General features: G+C 43.3%; 1 protein-coding gene across 5 annotated transcripts in view; it reads right to left on the bottom strand.

Moving 5' to 3' along the window:
- The window catches only part of LOC117401727 (IQ motif and SEC7 domain-containing protein 2-like), a 54,657-nt gene that overhangs the window by 15,201 nt on the left and 22,997 nt on the right, over positions 1 to 16,459 (bottom strand). Inside the window, exon 1 of one of the 5 annotated variants that reach the window (XM_059019940.1) lies at positions 10,140 to 10,934. The exons of 2 other annotated variants lie outside the window; for them this stretch is intronic. In XM_059019940.1, the coding sequence (XP_058875923.1) occupies positions 10,140 to 10,225 (86 nt within the window). In that variant the 5' untranslated portion in view covers positions 10,226 to 10,934. Of the gene's footprint in view, positions 1 to 436; positions 1,457 to 4,359; positions 4,975 to 10,139; positions 10,935 to 16,459 lie in introns of those variants that run through there. 2 more of the 5 variants (XM_059019941.1, XM_059019942.1) reach the window with 2 other exon arrangements.

Here is a 16,459-nt window from a genome sequence, read left to right as displayed (position 1 = left end):
TGTTTTACTATGGGACACTTTTCTAAGGGGAAGCTTGATAGTTTGGGCTGATTGTGTAAAAGGAAGCAGCATAGCCTTTAACCCTCGTGCAAATCACAAATACAAGGGCAAAAAATTCAGTCCCAACACAGGAACCATCTTCGACTGAGAAAGGGTTAAAAATCAAAGTAAGAAAGCCATTGGTTAGCACTCCTTCGAAGGGCGTGTGCATTGATCGGGTATCGATAAGCTATTCATTAGTATAATCCAGTACTGCATTTGGGCAGCCCATTGACAAGCATTGCACCTTGACTTGTAATCCAGTATCTTATTGGTTATTGAGTAGTACTCGAGTATCACGGAGGATAGTGCTCATTGATCCAGTATCATGTATTGATTTGTAATCCATATTGATGAGGAATGTGTATTGATAAGGCAGTGTAATGATCTGACTCACATGTAGAGATGAGCGCGGGAGGGAGGCTTGCTTCTCCAGAACAGCAGTGCCATCACACAGAGGTTCAAGAACAACGCATAACACAGGGAGTGCTCTGTCTGTCTGCCTGTCTGCCTGCCTGCCTGCCTGTCTGCCTGCCTGCCTGCCTGTCTGTCTGTCTGCCTGCCTGCCTGCCTGCCTGCCTGTCTGTGTGTCTGTCTGTCTGTCTGTCTGCCTGCCTGCCTGCCTGCTTGTCTGCCTGCCTGCCTGCCTGTCTGTGTGTCCCCCCCCACCACAGCGCTTCCCTGCCCCTCTAACTCCCTCACTCCGCCTCCCTCAGCAGCAGGAGCTGCAAAAACAAGCAGCCCAGCCGAGATCTCTCCCTCCCTGCCTCTCTCTGACAGGCCGTTTCCAAGCAGCTAGATAGGCAGTAACTACACACACACAAATCTCTTTCCTCCTCTCTCACTCTCTCCACCGTGAGAAACACAATGCTTCTGTAGCTAGGAGCTCAGGGAGAGAGTGAGAGTGAGAGAGAGAGAGAGAAAGAAAGAGAGAGAGCGGTAACTACCAACAAATACAACAGGCCTCAACAACAAGTCTGGCTAATACTGTGTACTGAACCACAGACCTTCCTTCCTCCCTCTCCCTCTCCCACTCCCTCGCTCCTTCCTTCCCTTCTTTTCTCTCTCCTTTTCTCGTTCCCTCTCTCTTGCAGTCCAATGCTTTCTTCCTTTACTCTTGGACTGTCACTCTGGCCCTCTAAGTCCAGCACTCTCTCTCTCTCTCTCTCTCTCTCTCTCTCTCTCTCTCTCCCTCTCTCACTCTCTCCCTCTCTCTCTCTCTCTCTCTCTCTCTCTCTCTCTCTCTCTCTCTCTCTCCCTCTCTCTCTCTCTCTGTCAATGTTTCTCTCTCACAGTACTGTATATCTATATCTATATAGATACACTTCTTTTACTCTGTCTACCTGTCTCCCTCAGACCCCAAGTCTGCAGCACAGCCTAATTTTCAGCTTCCTCTCGTCGCTTGGAAAATCAGCAAAGTGAAAGAGAGGGGGGGAGGGAGGGAGGGAGAGAGGGAGGAGCAGTCAAGTTCCAATCCTCTCGTTGGAAAAACACAAAAAACAGCAACAAACACCTTGCCAGCCTGTCTCAAGAGAAACTGTCACTACTGCAGAGAGGAAGAAAGAGAGAGCAATAAAGAGAGACAGAGGTAAAGAGAGAGAGGGAGAAAGAGAGACAGAGAGATAGAGGACAAGTAAATAGAGTGACAGAGAGATAGAGGGAGGGATAGAGAGAGAGAGGGCAAGGTAGAGAGAGGGAGGACAGAGAGAAAGATAGAGGGAGAGGCAAAGAGAGAGAGGGAGAAAGAGAGAGACACAGAGATAGAGGACAAGAAAAGAGAGTGACAGAGATAGAGGGTAAAGAGAGAGAGAGAGACGTAAAGAGATACAGAGATAGAGGGAGGGGTAAAGAGAGAGAGGGCAAGGTAGAGAGAGGGAGAAGGACAGAGAGAAAGATAGAGGGAGAGGTAAAGAGAGAGAGGGAGAAAGAGAGAGACACAGAGATAGAGGACAAGTAAAGAGAGTGACAGAGATAGAGGGTAAAGAGAGAGAGAGAGACGTAAAGAGATACAGAGATAGAGGGAGGGGTAAACAGAGGGGGACAGAGTAGAGGTAAAGAGAGAGAGAGAGAGAGAGAGAGAGCGGGACAGAGGGTTGAGGAGAACCTGCCAGTACACTGTCTGTGTGTCTCAGTTACCGTTGTGCACACAGTGCTTCCATCACACGTTCCCCAATAACTTGTCTGTCGTTTTGATTAAGAGACTTGCGCAGTTCGGGTTTCCGGCTGCTCAAACTGTGTGAAATGATTTCTGATTACACCGTAACTCACAAAAAAACACCAAGCTTGCACTTTTGAGCTGCTATTAGACATGAAGTGATGCTGCTGCTGTTGTTTTTCTAAGCCCTGAGCTGTATGTTGTCATGCCCGCCATAGCATCCAGAAACACTGCACTGGCCTTGTGACAAACCCTTCCACAGGGAATTACTGTGAACTGAATGATCACATTGCGAGAAGAAGCTCACACAGGGACCCCTGTACCCGACAGGGTTTTAAAACCAATGAAATAAAGAAACACACGCTACAGCAAACATGCATTCATTTCAAAACATGGCATCTGGCACAGGACGAGGCTAAAGTATAGTTAGTTAGGTATAGTTAGCTTGCTGTGGTCCCATTCCACCAGCCTCGTCCCACTGCACCTGCTCTATACTTGTGCTACCATTGCCCCTCAATATAATACAGAACCATTATTGCATTGCCATTGTAGTGCTGCTGTCTGTCTGTCTGTCTGCGTGTCTGTCTGTGGGTGTGTCTGTCTGTCTGTGTGTCTGTCTGTGTGCTTCTCTGTCTGTGTGTCTGTCTGTCTGTCTGTGGGTGTGTCTGTCTGTCTGTCTGTCTGTCTGTGTGCTTGTCATTCCCTCTCAATGTGAAGAGACAGTGCAGATTAATGAATGAATTATTCTCTCATTGAGGGATGATCAATACCACTAACGGGGGCCTGTGGGGTCACTGTGTCGCCTCGAATAGAAATAATCGCATGAACTAAATATAGACTCGCTCTGTCAATAACACACACACTGACTCAGAGAGACACAAACACACTGATAACCCTCTTTATAATATACAGCACTAGACCCTGATATTGATGTGATACAGCCCTCTGAAATGTCTTTATAATATACAGCACTAGACCCTGATATTGATGAGATCCAGCCCTCTGAAATGTCTTTATAATATACAGCGCTAGACCCTGATATTGATGCGATCCCGCCCTCTAAAATGTCTTTATAATACACAGCGCTAGACCCTGATATTGATGCTTAATGACAATACACGGCAATGCAAAGCAATGCAGGAACAAAAAAACTACAATTAAGATGGCAGCACCCATAGACACCCTATCACATGGGCTCCATGTTTGTGGTTCTAATTATTCAGGTCCAGCTCTGGCCAAAGGTTTTGCATCATCCCCCTATAGAATTAACCAACTGTGCTTCCTAAAGTGGAATGAAACCTGCTGAATAACGTGACGTTAACTTATTGAATTGCACATCGCTTTGTAGTTTTCCCCAGATACTGACAAAAATTGAAAAATGTGACATTTCAAAATCTAACATGAAATACTGCTGTGCTACTATTATGGCTTCCAGTAGACTCAGGCGATATCACTTTGTAGTTTCTTTGATTACCGGATATAAAAGATCTAAATTATGTTGACATATATACTGTATATGTATATATATATATATATATATATATATATATATATATATATATATATTTTTTTTTAATTATGTCTCAATCTGAGAATTTGAGGTGCTGCAAAACTTTTGGCCAGAGCTGTAGAGAAGCCAGCAGCACTCAGAACGACTGTATGGTTCACAGGATAAACTGGGACCCAACTGTGGGGCAGACTGGAGACTAACAGCATGACAACTGAGCAAAAGCATGTGATGCAGGCATGAAACCTGGTGCCATGCAAGCATGAGGCATGATGGATCAGGCGGTAACAGAAAGGGGCTCGATACCAGGAGGTTCAGATCCCGGCTCAGCCACTGACTCCTTGTGTGTGTGTGTGTGTGTGTGTGTGTGTGAGACCCTGAGCAAGTCACTGAACCTCCTTGTGCTCCGTCCTTCAGATGAGACGTAAAACAAACAAGGTCCTATTGGAAGTGACTCTGCAGCAGCAGTTGTTGATGATGCAGAGTTCACCCCCTGCTGAATGACTAATACTAATAATAGTAATAATGAAACCTGGCACACTTCTAAGGAGATAGAGATTGAAAGTGGTTAACATGAAGCCTGCTCGGTTCCTTTACATATGGATGCATCTGTAGGAGTGTAGCAGCAGCAGTATGGAGTGCAGGAGAAAGATCTTACCAGTATGTGAGTCTGTGATGAAGGTAGCTCCGGGTGTTTTCCGATGCACAGTTGAGGCACCACATCGTGATTTTTCATAGAGAATTGCAGATTCGTATATTTTTGGGGATTCTCAGTGGTTTTCGTCACATCAGACTAAAAAAAGCTGTCTTTGTGTTTTTCTCGTCCTTCTCCGCTGACAATCCCAGACGTCACTCAGGCTAGCCTCAGTGTGGAACGCAATCGTCACGGCAACAACAATCCGCTGGCCCACTCCGCTTAACCCTTCACATGCCAGGGGCAAGTTGCTTTAAATCAAAAAATGTCCCGTTGTAGGACGGTTGTTTTTGGAGGGGACAAAAAAACCCCACCGCAGGAGAGTCGCTCTGTGAATGGCAGGCTTACTCCCTCTCTCTTTTCTGAACTGTGAAATTTAGGATTATTTCTCTTTCTTTTTCTTTGCTTCCTCCTTTGCTTTTCTTATTCCTTCTTTTCTCCTTCACCTTCTTTCCCTTTTAAAAAGCTGACAGTTTTTTTTATTTATATCTCTTTGTGTATGTATGAATGCATGTCTTTCTTTATCAAATACCCATTGAAGTCCACAGCTTAAAAAAAACTATTATTATTATTATTATTATTATTATTATTATTATTATTATTATTATTATTATTATTATTATTATTATTATTGTTAAATCAATAAATATTGCATGACCTGTCTGTTTGCTCAAACATTCCAGATCATTTTAAAATGATATAAATGTACAGAAGTTTATGTCATTTGTAATCAGAAAATTGCACTCGTTGTTAATAGATGCTTTGTGAGCAGGTGTCCTGAATGGAATATGAGTTGGATCGGATGTGTATGTATGAATAATGCTGGTTAATATCCTTGCTACCAGCAGTGTGGTACCAATCTGAGCTGATTCCTTTGCTACACCTTAAATTTCAATATATTGTGCTAGCAGTAATCAGCGTGCCTTAAATAGCATATCCTTCAATTATTATTATTATTATTATTATTATTACAAACAAAAATGAATTAAATCAAATCACAGCACTTTTTTTCCCCTGCTTTTTGTATTGTCAGAGTTTAAGTAATTCAACCATTTATAATATTTTTTTTGTGTGTTTTCTATTTATATATATGTATATATTTAGCAGCAGTGATGGTCCAGAGATATTCAGAAGGTGTTTCACTTTTGATCTCTGTATTATTGATTATTTACTATGACCGGTGAGTTGAAGCTCTCAAGATTTCAAGAATATTTCTCTTTAAAAATCCACAAAGAAACCTACATTCAGAACTGGGTGTCCTTTGGTTACTGACGTTGTTACCTCTAATAGCAGGACTGCCAGCTTTACACCAGTAAAACCAGTATACCCCTACAAACCAGTCAACAGATCTGTTAAACAGAATCCCACAATCAAAAACAATGACAACAGTCAAAACCAGTGAAACCAGTCAGTGAGCCCTGACCAGTGTGTGCTCTCACTACAGCGCTGTATAGTCCCAGTAGAGCTTTGTCATTACAAACGCAATCTTGTTTTCCAGAACAAACTACAACAGCCCAAGTTTAGCATCGTATAGTCCAATTAGTAGAAAATGTGCTAGTGAAGACTCCCAGTCTCCTAGTAGTCACAAACACAGTTCCTGATTTGAAAACCAGTCTAGTCCCAGTATTGCACTGGTATTTGCACCTTGCACCGTTTATCTAAAGCAAACCAGTATAGTTCCCAGGGCTGTATAGTACTGTACTGTACAGCAAAGCAATATGTCTGATGTAGTGCACAAAATACTGCTGGATCACCAATCTGTCCACGGTATCTCCAAAGCAAACCAGTCTAGCCCCAGTACTGGCTCCCAGTCTAAGCCCTGTGCAGTCCCAGTTTGGCAGCCCAGTGCTGGTCAATAGGCTTCCCAGTTGGTTCCCAGTTGGAAAGCAGTCGATTCTGCAGTGCAGAGGAGCAGGGCTGTCTAGCTGCTGCTGTAATCCCAGTATGGAGGAGTTGTTGTCACCCCAACACGCACCCCCGCACGCTTGCTCGCTATCTCCATCCGTCTCTCGCTGCGTGACTCAGGCAGAAGGATCTTCTCTCTCTCTCTCTCTCTCTCGTGTTTTTCTCCGTCTTTCCCAATCTGTGTTGTGTGTGTTTCTCTTTCTCTGTCTCTTTCTGTTTTTCTTTGCTAACGCTCTCTCTCCCTCTCTCTCTCTCACGTGTTTGTGTTTCAGCCCCCCTCCCCTTCTCTCTGTGTTTCTCCCCTTTCTCTCTCCTCTCATTTCCTGCCTAGTGTGTTTGTAATATTGAATGACATTATAATGCAATAGGTGTGTATGTAATAGTGTACTTGTGTAACAGGAGTAGCTACTGTGACAGTATCATGTCAAAGTCACACACACACACACACACACACACACACACACTCACACTCACACGTACACACTCACACTCACACTCACACTCACACACCACTCAGGTTTCCCTGATTTCCAAAGCTGCAGTGGGCAGTATTTCTCTCCCTCCCTCTCCCCCTCCCGGCTCCAGGTTACAGTTCATGAGTCATGTTTAGTGGGCTGGTTTAATCTGGTTTTACACAATAGCGTTGTTATTGAAATTAGAATTATTATTAAAACATTACACTTCTCATAATGGTCCAGAGCTCCTCATTTAGACCTCTCTCTCTCTTTTTCTCCCCTTCTTCCTTACTCCCTCTCTTCTTGCTCCCCCTCCCATTTCTATTCTATCTGCCCCCTCTCTCCCACCCCCCTCTATCAGTCCCGAAATTCAGTCTTTATTATATTCCACACATTTTTTTTTGTCAGAACTAAAAGGGAATTTTGCCATGTTGTCAATAAATAATCAAATCAAACTCTCTACTGTTTATTTATTTAGATGGTTTATGTATGCTTTATTATTTTATAAACCTCCCCCTCTCTCTCTCTCTCTCTCTCTCTCTCTCAGTCTCTCTGCTCAGCTGAGCTGAGCTGTGGGAAGCAGGTTGCCTAGCGACAGTGCACGGAGGGGAGGGTCTGTGTTGCTATGGGTATGTATGGGGAGAGGGGGGAGGCTGTTGCCATGGTGACGCAGTCCTCTCTCTCTCTCTCTCCCTCTTTCCTCCTCTCCCCCTCTCCCTCGTGATACCTGTCAGATTGATATTTGCTCCCCTCAGTAAATGCTTCCCCCTGTATATTCAAATAGTATTGAAATATTTACAATGCAAAAAGCGAGGTCTGCTGTGAAGCTGCCACTGTGCTGCATTATTCACAGCCCCTGCTTGCTGGCTCTCTCCAGTGCAGGAGCGCTCTGTATAAACACTGAGTCAGGGGCTGCTGTGTGACTCAGTGCAGGAGCGCTCTATATACACACTGAGTCAGGGGCTGCTGTGTGACTCTCAGTGCAGGAGCGCTCTGTATAAACACTGAGTCAGGGGCTGCTGTGTGACTCAGTGCAGAAGTGCTCTGTATAAACACTGAGTCAGGGGCTGCTGTGTGACTCAGTGCAGGAGCGCTCTGTATAAACACAGAGTCAGGGGCTGCTGTGTGACTCTCAGTGCAGGAGCGCTCTGTATAAACACTGAGTCAGGGGCTGCTGTGTGACTCAGTGCAGGAGCGCTCTGTATAAACACTGAGTCAGGGGCTGCTGTGTGACTCTCAGTGCAGGAGCGCTCTGTATAAACACTGAGTCAGGGGCTGCTGTGTGACTCAGTGCAGAAGTGCTCTGTATAAACACTGAGTCAGGGGCTGCTGTGTGACTCAGTGCAGGAGCGCTCTGTATAAACACAGAGTCAGGGGCTGCTGTGTGACTCTCAGTGCAGGAGCGCTCTGTATAAACACTGAGTTAGGGGCTGCTGTGTGACTCTCAGTGCAGGAGCGCTCTGTATAAACACTGAGTCAGGGGCTGCTGTGTGACTCTCAGTGCAGGAGCGCTCTGTATAAACACAGAGTCAGGGGCTGCTGTGTGACTCTCAGTGCAGGAGCGCTCTGTATAAACACTGAGTCAGGGGCTGCTGTGTGACTCTCAGTGCAGGAGTGCTCTGTATAAACACAGAGTCAGGGGCTGCTGTGTGACTCTCAGTGCAGGAGCGCTCTGTATAAACACTCAGTCAGGGGCTGCTGTGTGACTCTCAGTGCAGGAGTGCTCTGTATAAACACAGAGTCAGGGGCTGCTGTGTGACTCTCAGTGCAGGAGCGCTCTGTATAAACACTCAGTCAGGGGCTGCTGTTTCTTTCCACACTGAACATTTGTTTAACACCTTTGTAGCGCACGGAGGAAAGTGCACTGCAGGGGGTTTCATCTTGACGCTGGCAGTCACTGTACTGCAGCTCTACCTGTGCAAACTAACACAACCAGTCCAGACTGCATTCCTGTCTGCATCTGCAGAGGTGTGCAAAGCAAGGCAGTGAAAGCAAGCAGGCCAGAAGCATCCATCCAGACCCACAGCGTTCAATCAATTCACAATCACATCTGTCAGTGAGATGAAAAGGCTGATCGATGATGAAAATCAGCTGTATGTACAGATCTGTATGAATTGTTTAATGGAAATTGGATCAGCTGAATTGATGACCTACATTAGCTGCTCAATAATGTTAAAGGCAAGTTATGGTCACAGTATGATTAGATAAAAACGCACAGCTGTGGCCAAAAGTTTAGCATCATCACCCTATAGAATGAACTAATTCTGCTTCATAAAATCGAATGAAAGCTGCTGAATAATATGACGTTAACATATCGAATTACACACTAGCGCTTTGGAGTTTTCCAGATGCTCAACAAAAAAACGACAAAAATTGAAAAAGGTGACATTTCGAAATCTAACATGAAATACTACTATTATGGCTTCCTACTAGTAGACTTTTTTTTTTTTTAGATATCATATTGCAGTTTCTTTCATTACATGATGTTCAATAATACGATCTAAATTACTGTCTAGGACCAGGTGATAGTTGTAAAGTGAAATCTGACTTCATCCACTAGGGGGCGATCACCGAGCTCACAGCATAACACTGTGTACTGCACTGAATACCACAGTGACTGCAAATTAACAACACGCTGACTGCAGGGAAGAGGCTGACACTTCCAAGCTCAGTTTAAATGTTTATTGAATGGCTAAACATTTGAACAAGTAAACTGAGCGTTGAAATTTGACACTCCTTGGCTTCGTAAGTCATTAACAACCTCCTAACTTACTACCCTGTCCCCTTTCAACCTTAAGGCAACACAACGCCTGCGCAGTGCAGTCAAGCCGGCTTGACCTGGAAGTTAGGATACTCCTGGCCATCTCAAAGCCAGGTACAGACAGCGAGAAAAAAAAAATGCAACCGGGTTGAACGCTGGGTTATAGAGGCACACTCGATACAAAGTCCAGTGTGTAGGTTTGTTTTACTCTTAAAATTGTTAAACTCCTTTCAGAAGGGTTTGCCTCTTTACTACACATTATTCTGCAGCAAACGCCCCGATAGCAATGCATTCAGGACCGCGCCTGGATCACACGACAGACAGGCATTCACTGTTTCAAACAGAGAGGCCCACATGTATCAGGGTCTTTGCAGCACAGCACAATGCAGGCATGGGAATCAGACTCCCATTGCACAGCAGTTTCATCCATTCCAGGTTTTACTACCAGCTGGATTAGCCACGGTGTGTACAGGTAACAAGCTCAATTTTTCAGACCTTAAATTGACATTCCTAGTTGTCTTGTGAGTGTCATTTGAAGGTTTAAAGACCCTGATACTGTACACCCAACCCAATTCAAGCTGACCCCTCAATTAAACAAAAAGGAAGTGACATCAAGTGTTTACCTGGAAGTGGAAAACTTGCGCAGGAGTGCCCACAGGAAGTAGCAGCTGCACTGGAAATTCCGAATGAACGACAAGAATCCCACCATGTCTCACACAGGTACAGGACGTAGAATAAAGAGCTACCTGCACACACCTTGTTATTCTCTCTCTCTCTTTCTAACCTGACGCAGGTGTCTAAGTGCTGATCCCCTAACCCCATGCACGCTGTCTCTCTCCCTCCCGACCGACTCCTGTGCCTCACACTAATGGCTCTAATCGTGCACAATCTCCCTCTTCCTTCTTAACTCTCAGTCTCTCTCGAACACACACCCCTCAGTACAAGTACCTATCCCACCTCTCACTCTCCAGCCCTTTCTCTTAGCCTATCTTACTGATTTACCATGAGGTCCACTTGATCTCCCTCTCTCTCTGTCATTCCCTCTCTCTCTCTCTCTGTCTCTCCCTCTCTCCGTCTCTCTCCGTCTCTCCCTTTCTACCTCTCTCTGTCTCCCTCTCTCCCTCTTTCCCTCTCTCCTTCTCTCCCTCTCTGTCTCTCCTCTTTCTCTCTGTCTCTCTCCCTCTCTCTCCCTCTCTCTGCTACGTGCTGCTGCCGTTGATTAGCTGCTCTCCCTCCCTGCCTCTCTCTCAAAATCTGGCTTTACTTCCCTCTACTGAGCAGGTTAGGCTTGTGTGTGTGTGTGTGTGTGTCTGTGTGTGTGTGTCTGTGTGCATTTCGCTCTCTCTACCTCCCTCTTTCCTTTCTCTCAAAAATGAATGTTCTGTCCTCATTTAATGCAAGGCTCACCCTCTCTCTCTCTCTCTCTCTCTCTCTCTCTCTCTCTCTCTCTCTCTCTCTCTCTCTCTCTCTCTCTGCTTTTCATTTTAACCCTGTCTGGTTATTTAAAGAAATATATTAGACACTATTATTTCTGTTATTATTTATATTATTATTATTTTTGTTATTATGATTATTATTGTTATTATTATTATTATTGTTGTTTTTAATGCTAGCACACCAGACATGCTTGTGACAGCCCCAGTGCAGAAGCTATAACACAATTCATGTGGTTTGAAACCTGCGTGCTCGAAATAGGTTGCAGGTAAATTATTTATCAATCCAAGCCGCTTCCTGCCAGCTTCATAATACGGAGAAAAGGATTTAATTTCTCTCTGAAAATCTGTCTTTGCCTTGGCCCAGCCCACTGCAGCCCGCTGCAGCCCGCTCCAAGCCACTAGGTGGCGCTAGCAGTCAGGAGCTTAACTTGATGACACAGTGAGCCACATTTTCAAAAACCACACCTCTCTGTGCTTTACCATACCTCTCTACGCTTTATAATGCTTCCCTATGCTTTAACATACCTCTGTGCTTTACAATGCTTCCCTATGCTTTACCAGACCTCTCTGTGCTTTACAATGCTTCCCTATGCTTTACCAGACCTCTCTGTGCTTTACAATGCTTCCCTATGCTTTACCAGACCTCTCTGTGCTTTACAATGCTTCCCTATGCTTTACCAGACCTCTCTGTGCTTTACAATGCTTCCCTATGCTTTACCAGACCTCTCTGTGCTTTACAATGCTTCCCTATGCTTTACCAGATCTCTCTGTGCTTTACAATGCTTCCCTGTGCTTTACCAGGCCTCTCTGTGCTTTACAATGCTTCCCTGTGCTTTACCAGACCTCTCTGTGCTTTACAATGCTTCCCTATGCTTTACCAGACCTCTCTGTGCTTTACAATGCTTCCCTGTGCTTTACCAGGCCTCTCTGTGCTTTACAATGCTTCCCTATGCTTTACCAGACCTCTCTGTGCTTTATAATGCTTCCCTATGCTTTACCAGACCTCTCTACGCTTTATAATGCTTCCCTGTGCTTTAACATACTTCTGTGCTTTACAATGCTAGTACATTTCGAAATCTAACATGAAATACTGCTGTGCTGCTATTATGGCTTCCAGTAGACTTCTGGCGATATCATTTTGCAGTTTCTTTGATTACATGACGTTAAATAAAAGATCTAAATTATGCTCATATAGTTGTTGTTTTTTAAATGATGTCTCAATACTGAAATTCTAGGCGATGCAAAACTTTTGGCCAGAGCTGCAATGAGTGAATGGAAGCATCTCGTTAGCTACAGCCCCCTTAAAGAAAATCAAAATTAAAGAATATATATGGGGAATGGAAACCTGAGATCGTTTCCAAGCCGGGGAGACCGATCACACAAAAGCACGACACAATATATTTGCAAATCCCATTTCTTTACAAATGCCGATTGCCGCAAAACAAACGTCCTGTTTTTTTCTTACTTCCTTTAATCAGCTCTCCCCACTCCTGCTTCCTGTTTGTTTGCAGAGAGGGGTCGACCAGAGGTCAAACACATCCACACTCACAGCACTGCCACCCAGTGACCGTTGCCTGCAACTGCAACTGCTGCAAGCACGAAGAACTCTCCCCTTTCCATTCACTCGCTGATAGGAAAATTATACCGCCCGACGTGATCCACATTTCTATGTGCAGCAAAGAGAGTTTCAAGTTTCTTGTGCCTTTATCAGAGAAACCAAGTCAAGCAGACCAGCGTTTGGGCAACAGCACAAGAAAAGCAACTGGCTTTAGTGGCACAGACAGCGCCTCCACATGGACAACCAGGGCAACTACAAGCAGGTTAGCAGCAGTAAAACTCAGAAAGGAGAATTCAGTTTAAGATGGTTTAAAATGGTTGATTGAAAAGATACTGATAGATTGATACAGATATATAGATAGTTAGATATACAGATAGACAGATAGATAGACAGACAGATAGATAATACTACCTGCAGATTACAATATTATATAATGTATAGATACAGGTTTATCACATAAAACATCTGTATGTATAGATTTAGAAAAGAGACAAACAGACGGATCATGTAAATAAATACATGCGATTGATGAATAAACAGACAGACAAACAGACAGACAGATAAACAGACAGATAGATACAGATAGACAGGTAAACAGACAGACAGACAGATAAACAGACAGATAGATACAGATAGACAGGTAAACAGACAGACAGACAGATAAACAGACAGACAGACAAATAGACAGACAGACAGACAAATAGACAGGCAGACACAGATAGATAGATAGACAGACAGATAGACAGACAGACAGATAGACAAATAGACAGACAGACAGACAGAGATAGACAGATAAACAGACACACACACAAAGTCACAACACATTTTTTTAGAACCAGAGAACTTTTATTTGTTTATTTGCACGTGATTTTTTTTTGTTACATTTTAACTTCGTCTTCATTTATTCGTTTCTTAATATATATTTTTTCATTTTACAGATCAGCATATTGGTTTATTTTATAAAGAGCTTTTTAAATTATTCAATGTATTTACATAGAAACCTGGGAGGCAAGGAGCACATAGGGAGAGGATGGGTCAGCGACTGAGCCCAAATTAATGGTGGGGAGCAGGGTGCTGTTAAAGTTCTTCAAACAGGGTTAAATCAATGTAAAACACTTTTTTATACAACAAACATCAAAAAGACAATAGCTTTGTCCTGTGTCATACGCAGACTTTCAAACCAGGAGAGGAACTCAAAATCACCTGAAGCCTTTCGACAGGTCATTTCAACGCAGAGTTTTAACAGGTGAGGGATTTCAGTGCCAGAGAGAAACGCTGTATAAACATTTCAACAAGTACAGCTGTGGCCAAAAGTTTAGCATCCCCTAGAATTTTAGGACTGCACATTTAGATCTTTTATTTAACACCATGTCATCAAAGAAACTGCAAAATGATACCGTGCAAAAGTCTACCGGAAGCCATAATAGCAGCACAGCAGTATTTCATGTTAGATTTCGAAATGTCACATTGTTTCAATTTGTTTGTCAGTTTTTCCGTTAAATATATGGCAAAAACTACAAAGCGCTGGTGTGGAATTCAATATGTTAACAAGGGAACATTATTCAGCAGCTTTCATTGGACTCTATGAAGCTGAGGGAGTTCATTCTATATAGAGGGGGTGGAATTCAATATGTTAACAAGGGAACATTATTCAGCAGCTTTCATTGGACTCTATGAAGCTGAGGGAGTTCATTCTATATAGAGGGTGTGGAATTCAATATGTTAACAAGGGAACATTATTCAGCAGCTTTCATTGGACTCTATGAAGCTGAGGGAGTTCATTCTATATAGAGGGGGTGGAATTCAATACGTTAACAAGGGAACATTATTCAGCAGCTTTCATTGGACTCTAAGAAGCTGAGGGAGTTCATTCTATATAGAGGGGGTGGAATTCAATATGTTAACAAGGGAACATTATTCAGCAGCTTTCATTGGACTCTAAGAAGCTGAGGGAGTTCATTCTATATAGAGGGGGTGGAATTCAATATGTTAACAAGGGAACATTATTCAGCAGCTTTCATTGGACTCTAAGAAGCTGAGGGAGTTCATTCTATATAGAGGGGGTGGAATTCAATATGTTAACAAGGGAACATTATTCAGCAGCTTTCATTGGACTCTATGAAGCTGAGGGAGTTCATTCTATATAGAGGGGGTGGAATTCAATATGTTAACAAGGGAACATTATTCAGCAGCTTTCATTGGACTCTAAGAAGCTGAGGGAGTTCATTCTATATAGAGGGGGTGGAATTCAATATGTTAACAAGGGAACATTATTCAGCAGCTTTCATTGGACTCTATGAAGCTGAGGGAGTTCATTCTATATAGAGGGTGTGGAATTCAATATGTTAACAAGGGAACATTATTCAGCAGCTTTCATTGGACTCTATGAAGCTGAATCAGTTCATTCTCTATAGAGGGGGTGGAATTCAATATGTTAACAAGGGAACATTATTCAGCAGCTTTCATTGGACTCTATGAAGCTGAGGGAGTTCATTCTATATAGAGGGTGTGGAATTCAATATGTTAACAAGGGAACATTATTCAGCAGCTTTCATTGGACTCTATGAAGCTGAGGGAGTTCATTCTATATAGAGGGTGTGGAATTCAATATGTTAACAAGGGAACATTATTCAGCAGCTTTCATTGGACTCTATGAAGCTGAATCAGTTCATTCTCTATAGAGGGGGTGGAATTCAATATGTTAACAAGGGAACATTATTCAGCAGCTTTCATTGGACTCTATGAAGCTGAGGGAGTTCATTCTATATAGAGGGTGTGGAATTCAATATGTTAACAAGGGAACATTATTCAGCAGCTTTCATTGGACTCTATGAAGCTGAGGGAGTTCATTCTATATAGAGGGTGTGGAATTCAATATGTTAACAAGGGAACATTATTCAGCAGCTTTCATTGGACTCTATGAAGCTGAATCAGTTCATTCTCTATAGAGGGGGTGGAATTCAATATGTTAACAAGGGAACATTATTCAGCAGCTTTCATTGGACTCTATGAAGCTGAGGGAGTTCATTCTATATAGAGGGGGTGGAATTCAATATGTTAACAAGGGAACATTATTCAGCAGCTTTCATTGGACTCTATGAAGCTGAGGGAGTTCATTCTATATAGAGGGTGTGGAATTCAATATGTTAACAAGGGAACATTATTCAGCAGCTTTCATTGGACTCTATGAAGCAGAATTAGTTCATTCTAGAGGGTGATGCAACACCTTTGTCCACAGCTGTGGTGTTTATACAGGAGGGTGTGTTAGGGTTCATATTTATTCCACACACACACACACACACACACACACACACACACACACACAAGCTGTTGTCGTCTCATCCACAGCAATGTTCTCATTACATAGGAACAGCTCTCTAATGGTGGGCTTCTCAGGATGGGCTTTCTGATTGGCTAACAGGCATTCCTCAGTGTGGTAGTTTTTAAAGCAAGCGTGTCAGACTCCAGTCCTGGAAGCTCACCGCAGGCTCTCCTGGTTTTCATTCCAACTTGAGCTACTGAATTAACATTGTTGATCTGATTACTTCTTCAATTGGGCAGGTTTCATTTTTTTTCCCCCCCAAGGTCTTTTACAGTTGATGATGATTTAAAAAATGCATTTGATTCAAGGTACACAAGAACAATTAAGAAATTGAGAGCTCGGGGTGGAACGAAAGCCAGACGACCCTTGTGGCCCTCCAGGAGCTGAGTTTGACACCCCAGCTCTCAACGGGTAAATGTGTTCAATCACAAAGTCTATTAAGAGAATTAAACAGACTTAAAACATCCCTAATCTGAACTTCAGGATTCTTTTTTTTGTGTGGAGCTCTGCGCACCCTGTACTGTGTACTTGGATTTCACTCCAATTGTGGGGAATGCCGTTCAACAGGTCAAATAAAACAATGGCTCGCTGGTCCAGTGGTTAAAGAAAGGGTCTTGTTACCAGTGG

This window comes from Acipenser ruthenus, unplaced genomic scaffold (genome assembly GCF_902713425.1).
Source record: "Acipenser ruthenus unplaced genomic scaffold, fAciRut3.2 maternal haplotype, whole genome shotgun sequence".
NCBI classification, from domain to species: Eukaryota; Metazoa; Chordata; class Actinopteri; order Acipenseriformes; family Acipenseridae; genus Acipenser; species Acipenser ruthenus.
The sequence above is the reverse complement of the archived record's forward strand: the minus strand, read 5'-3'. Positions and strand labels throughout refer to the sequence as shown.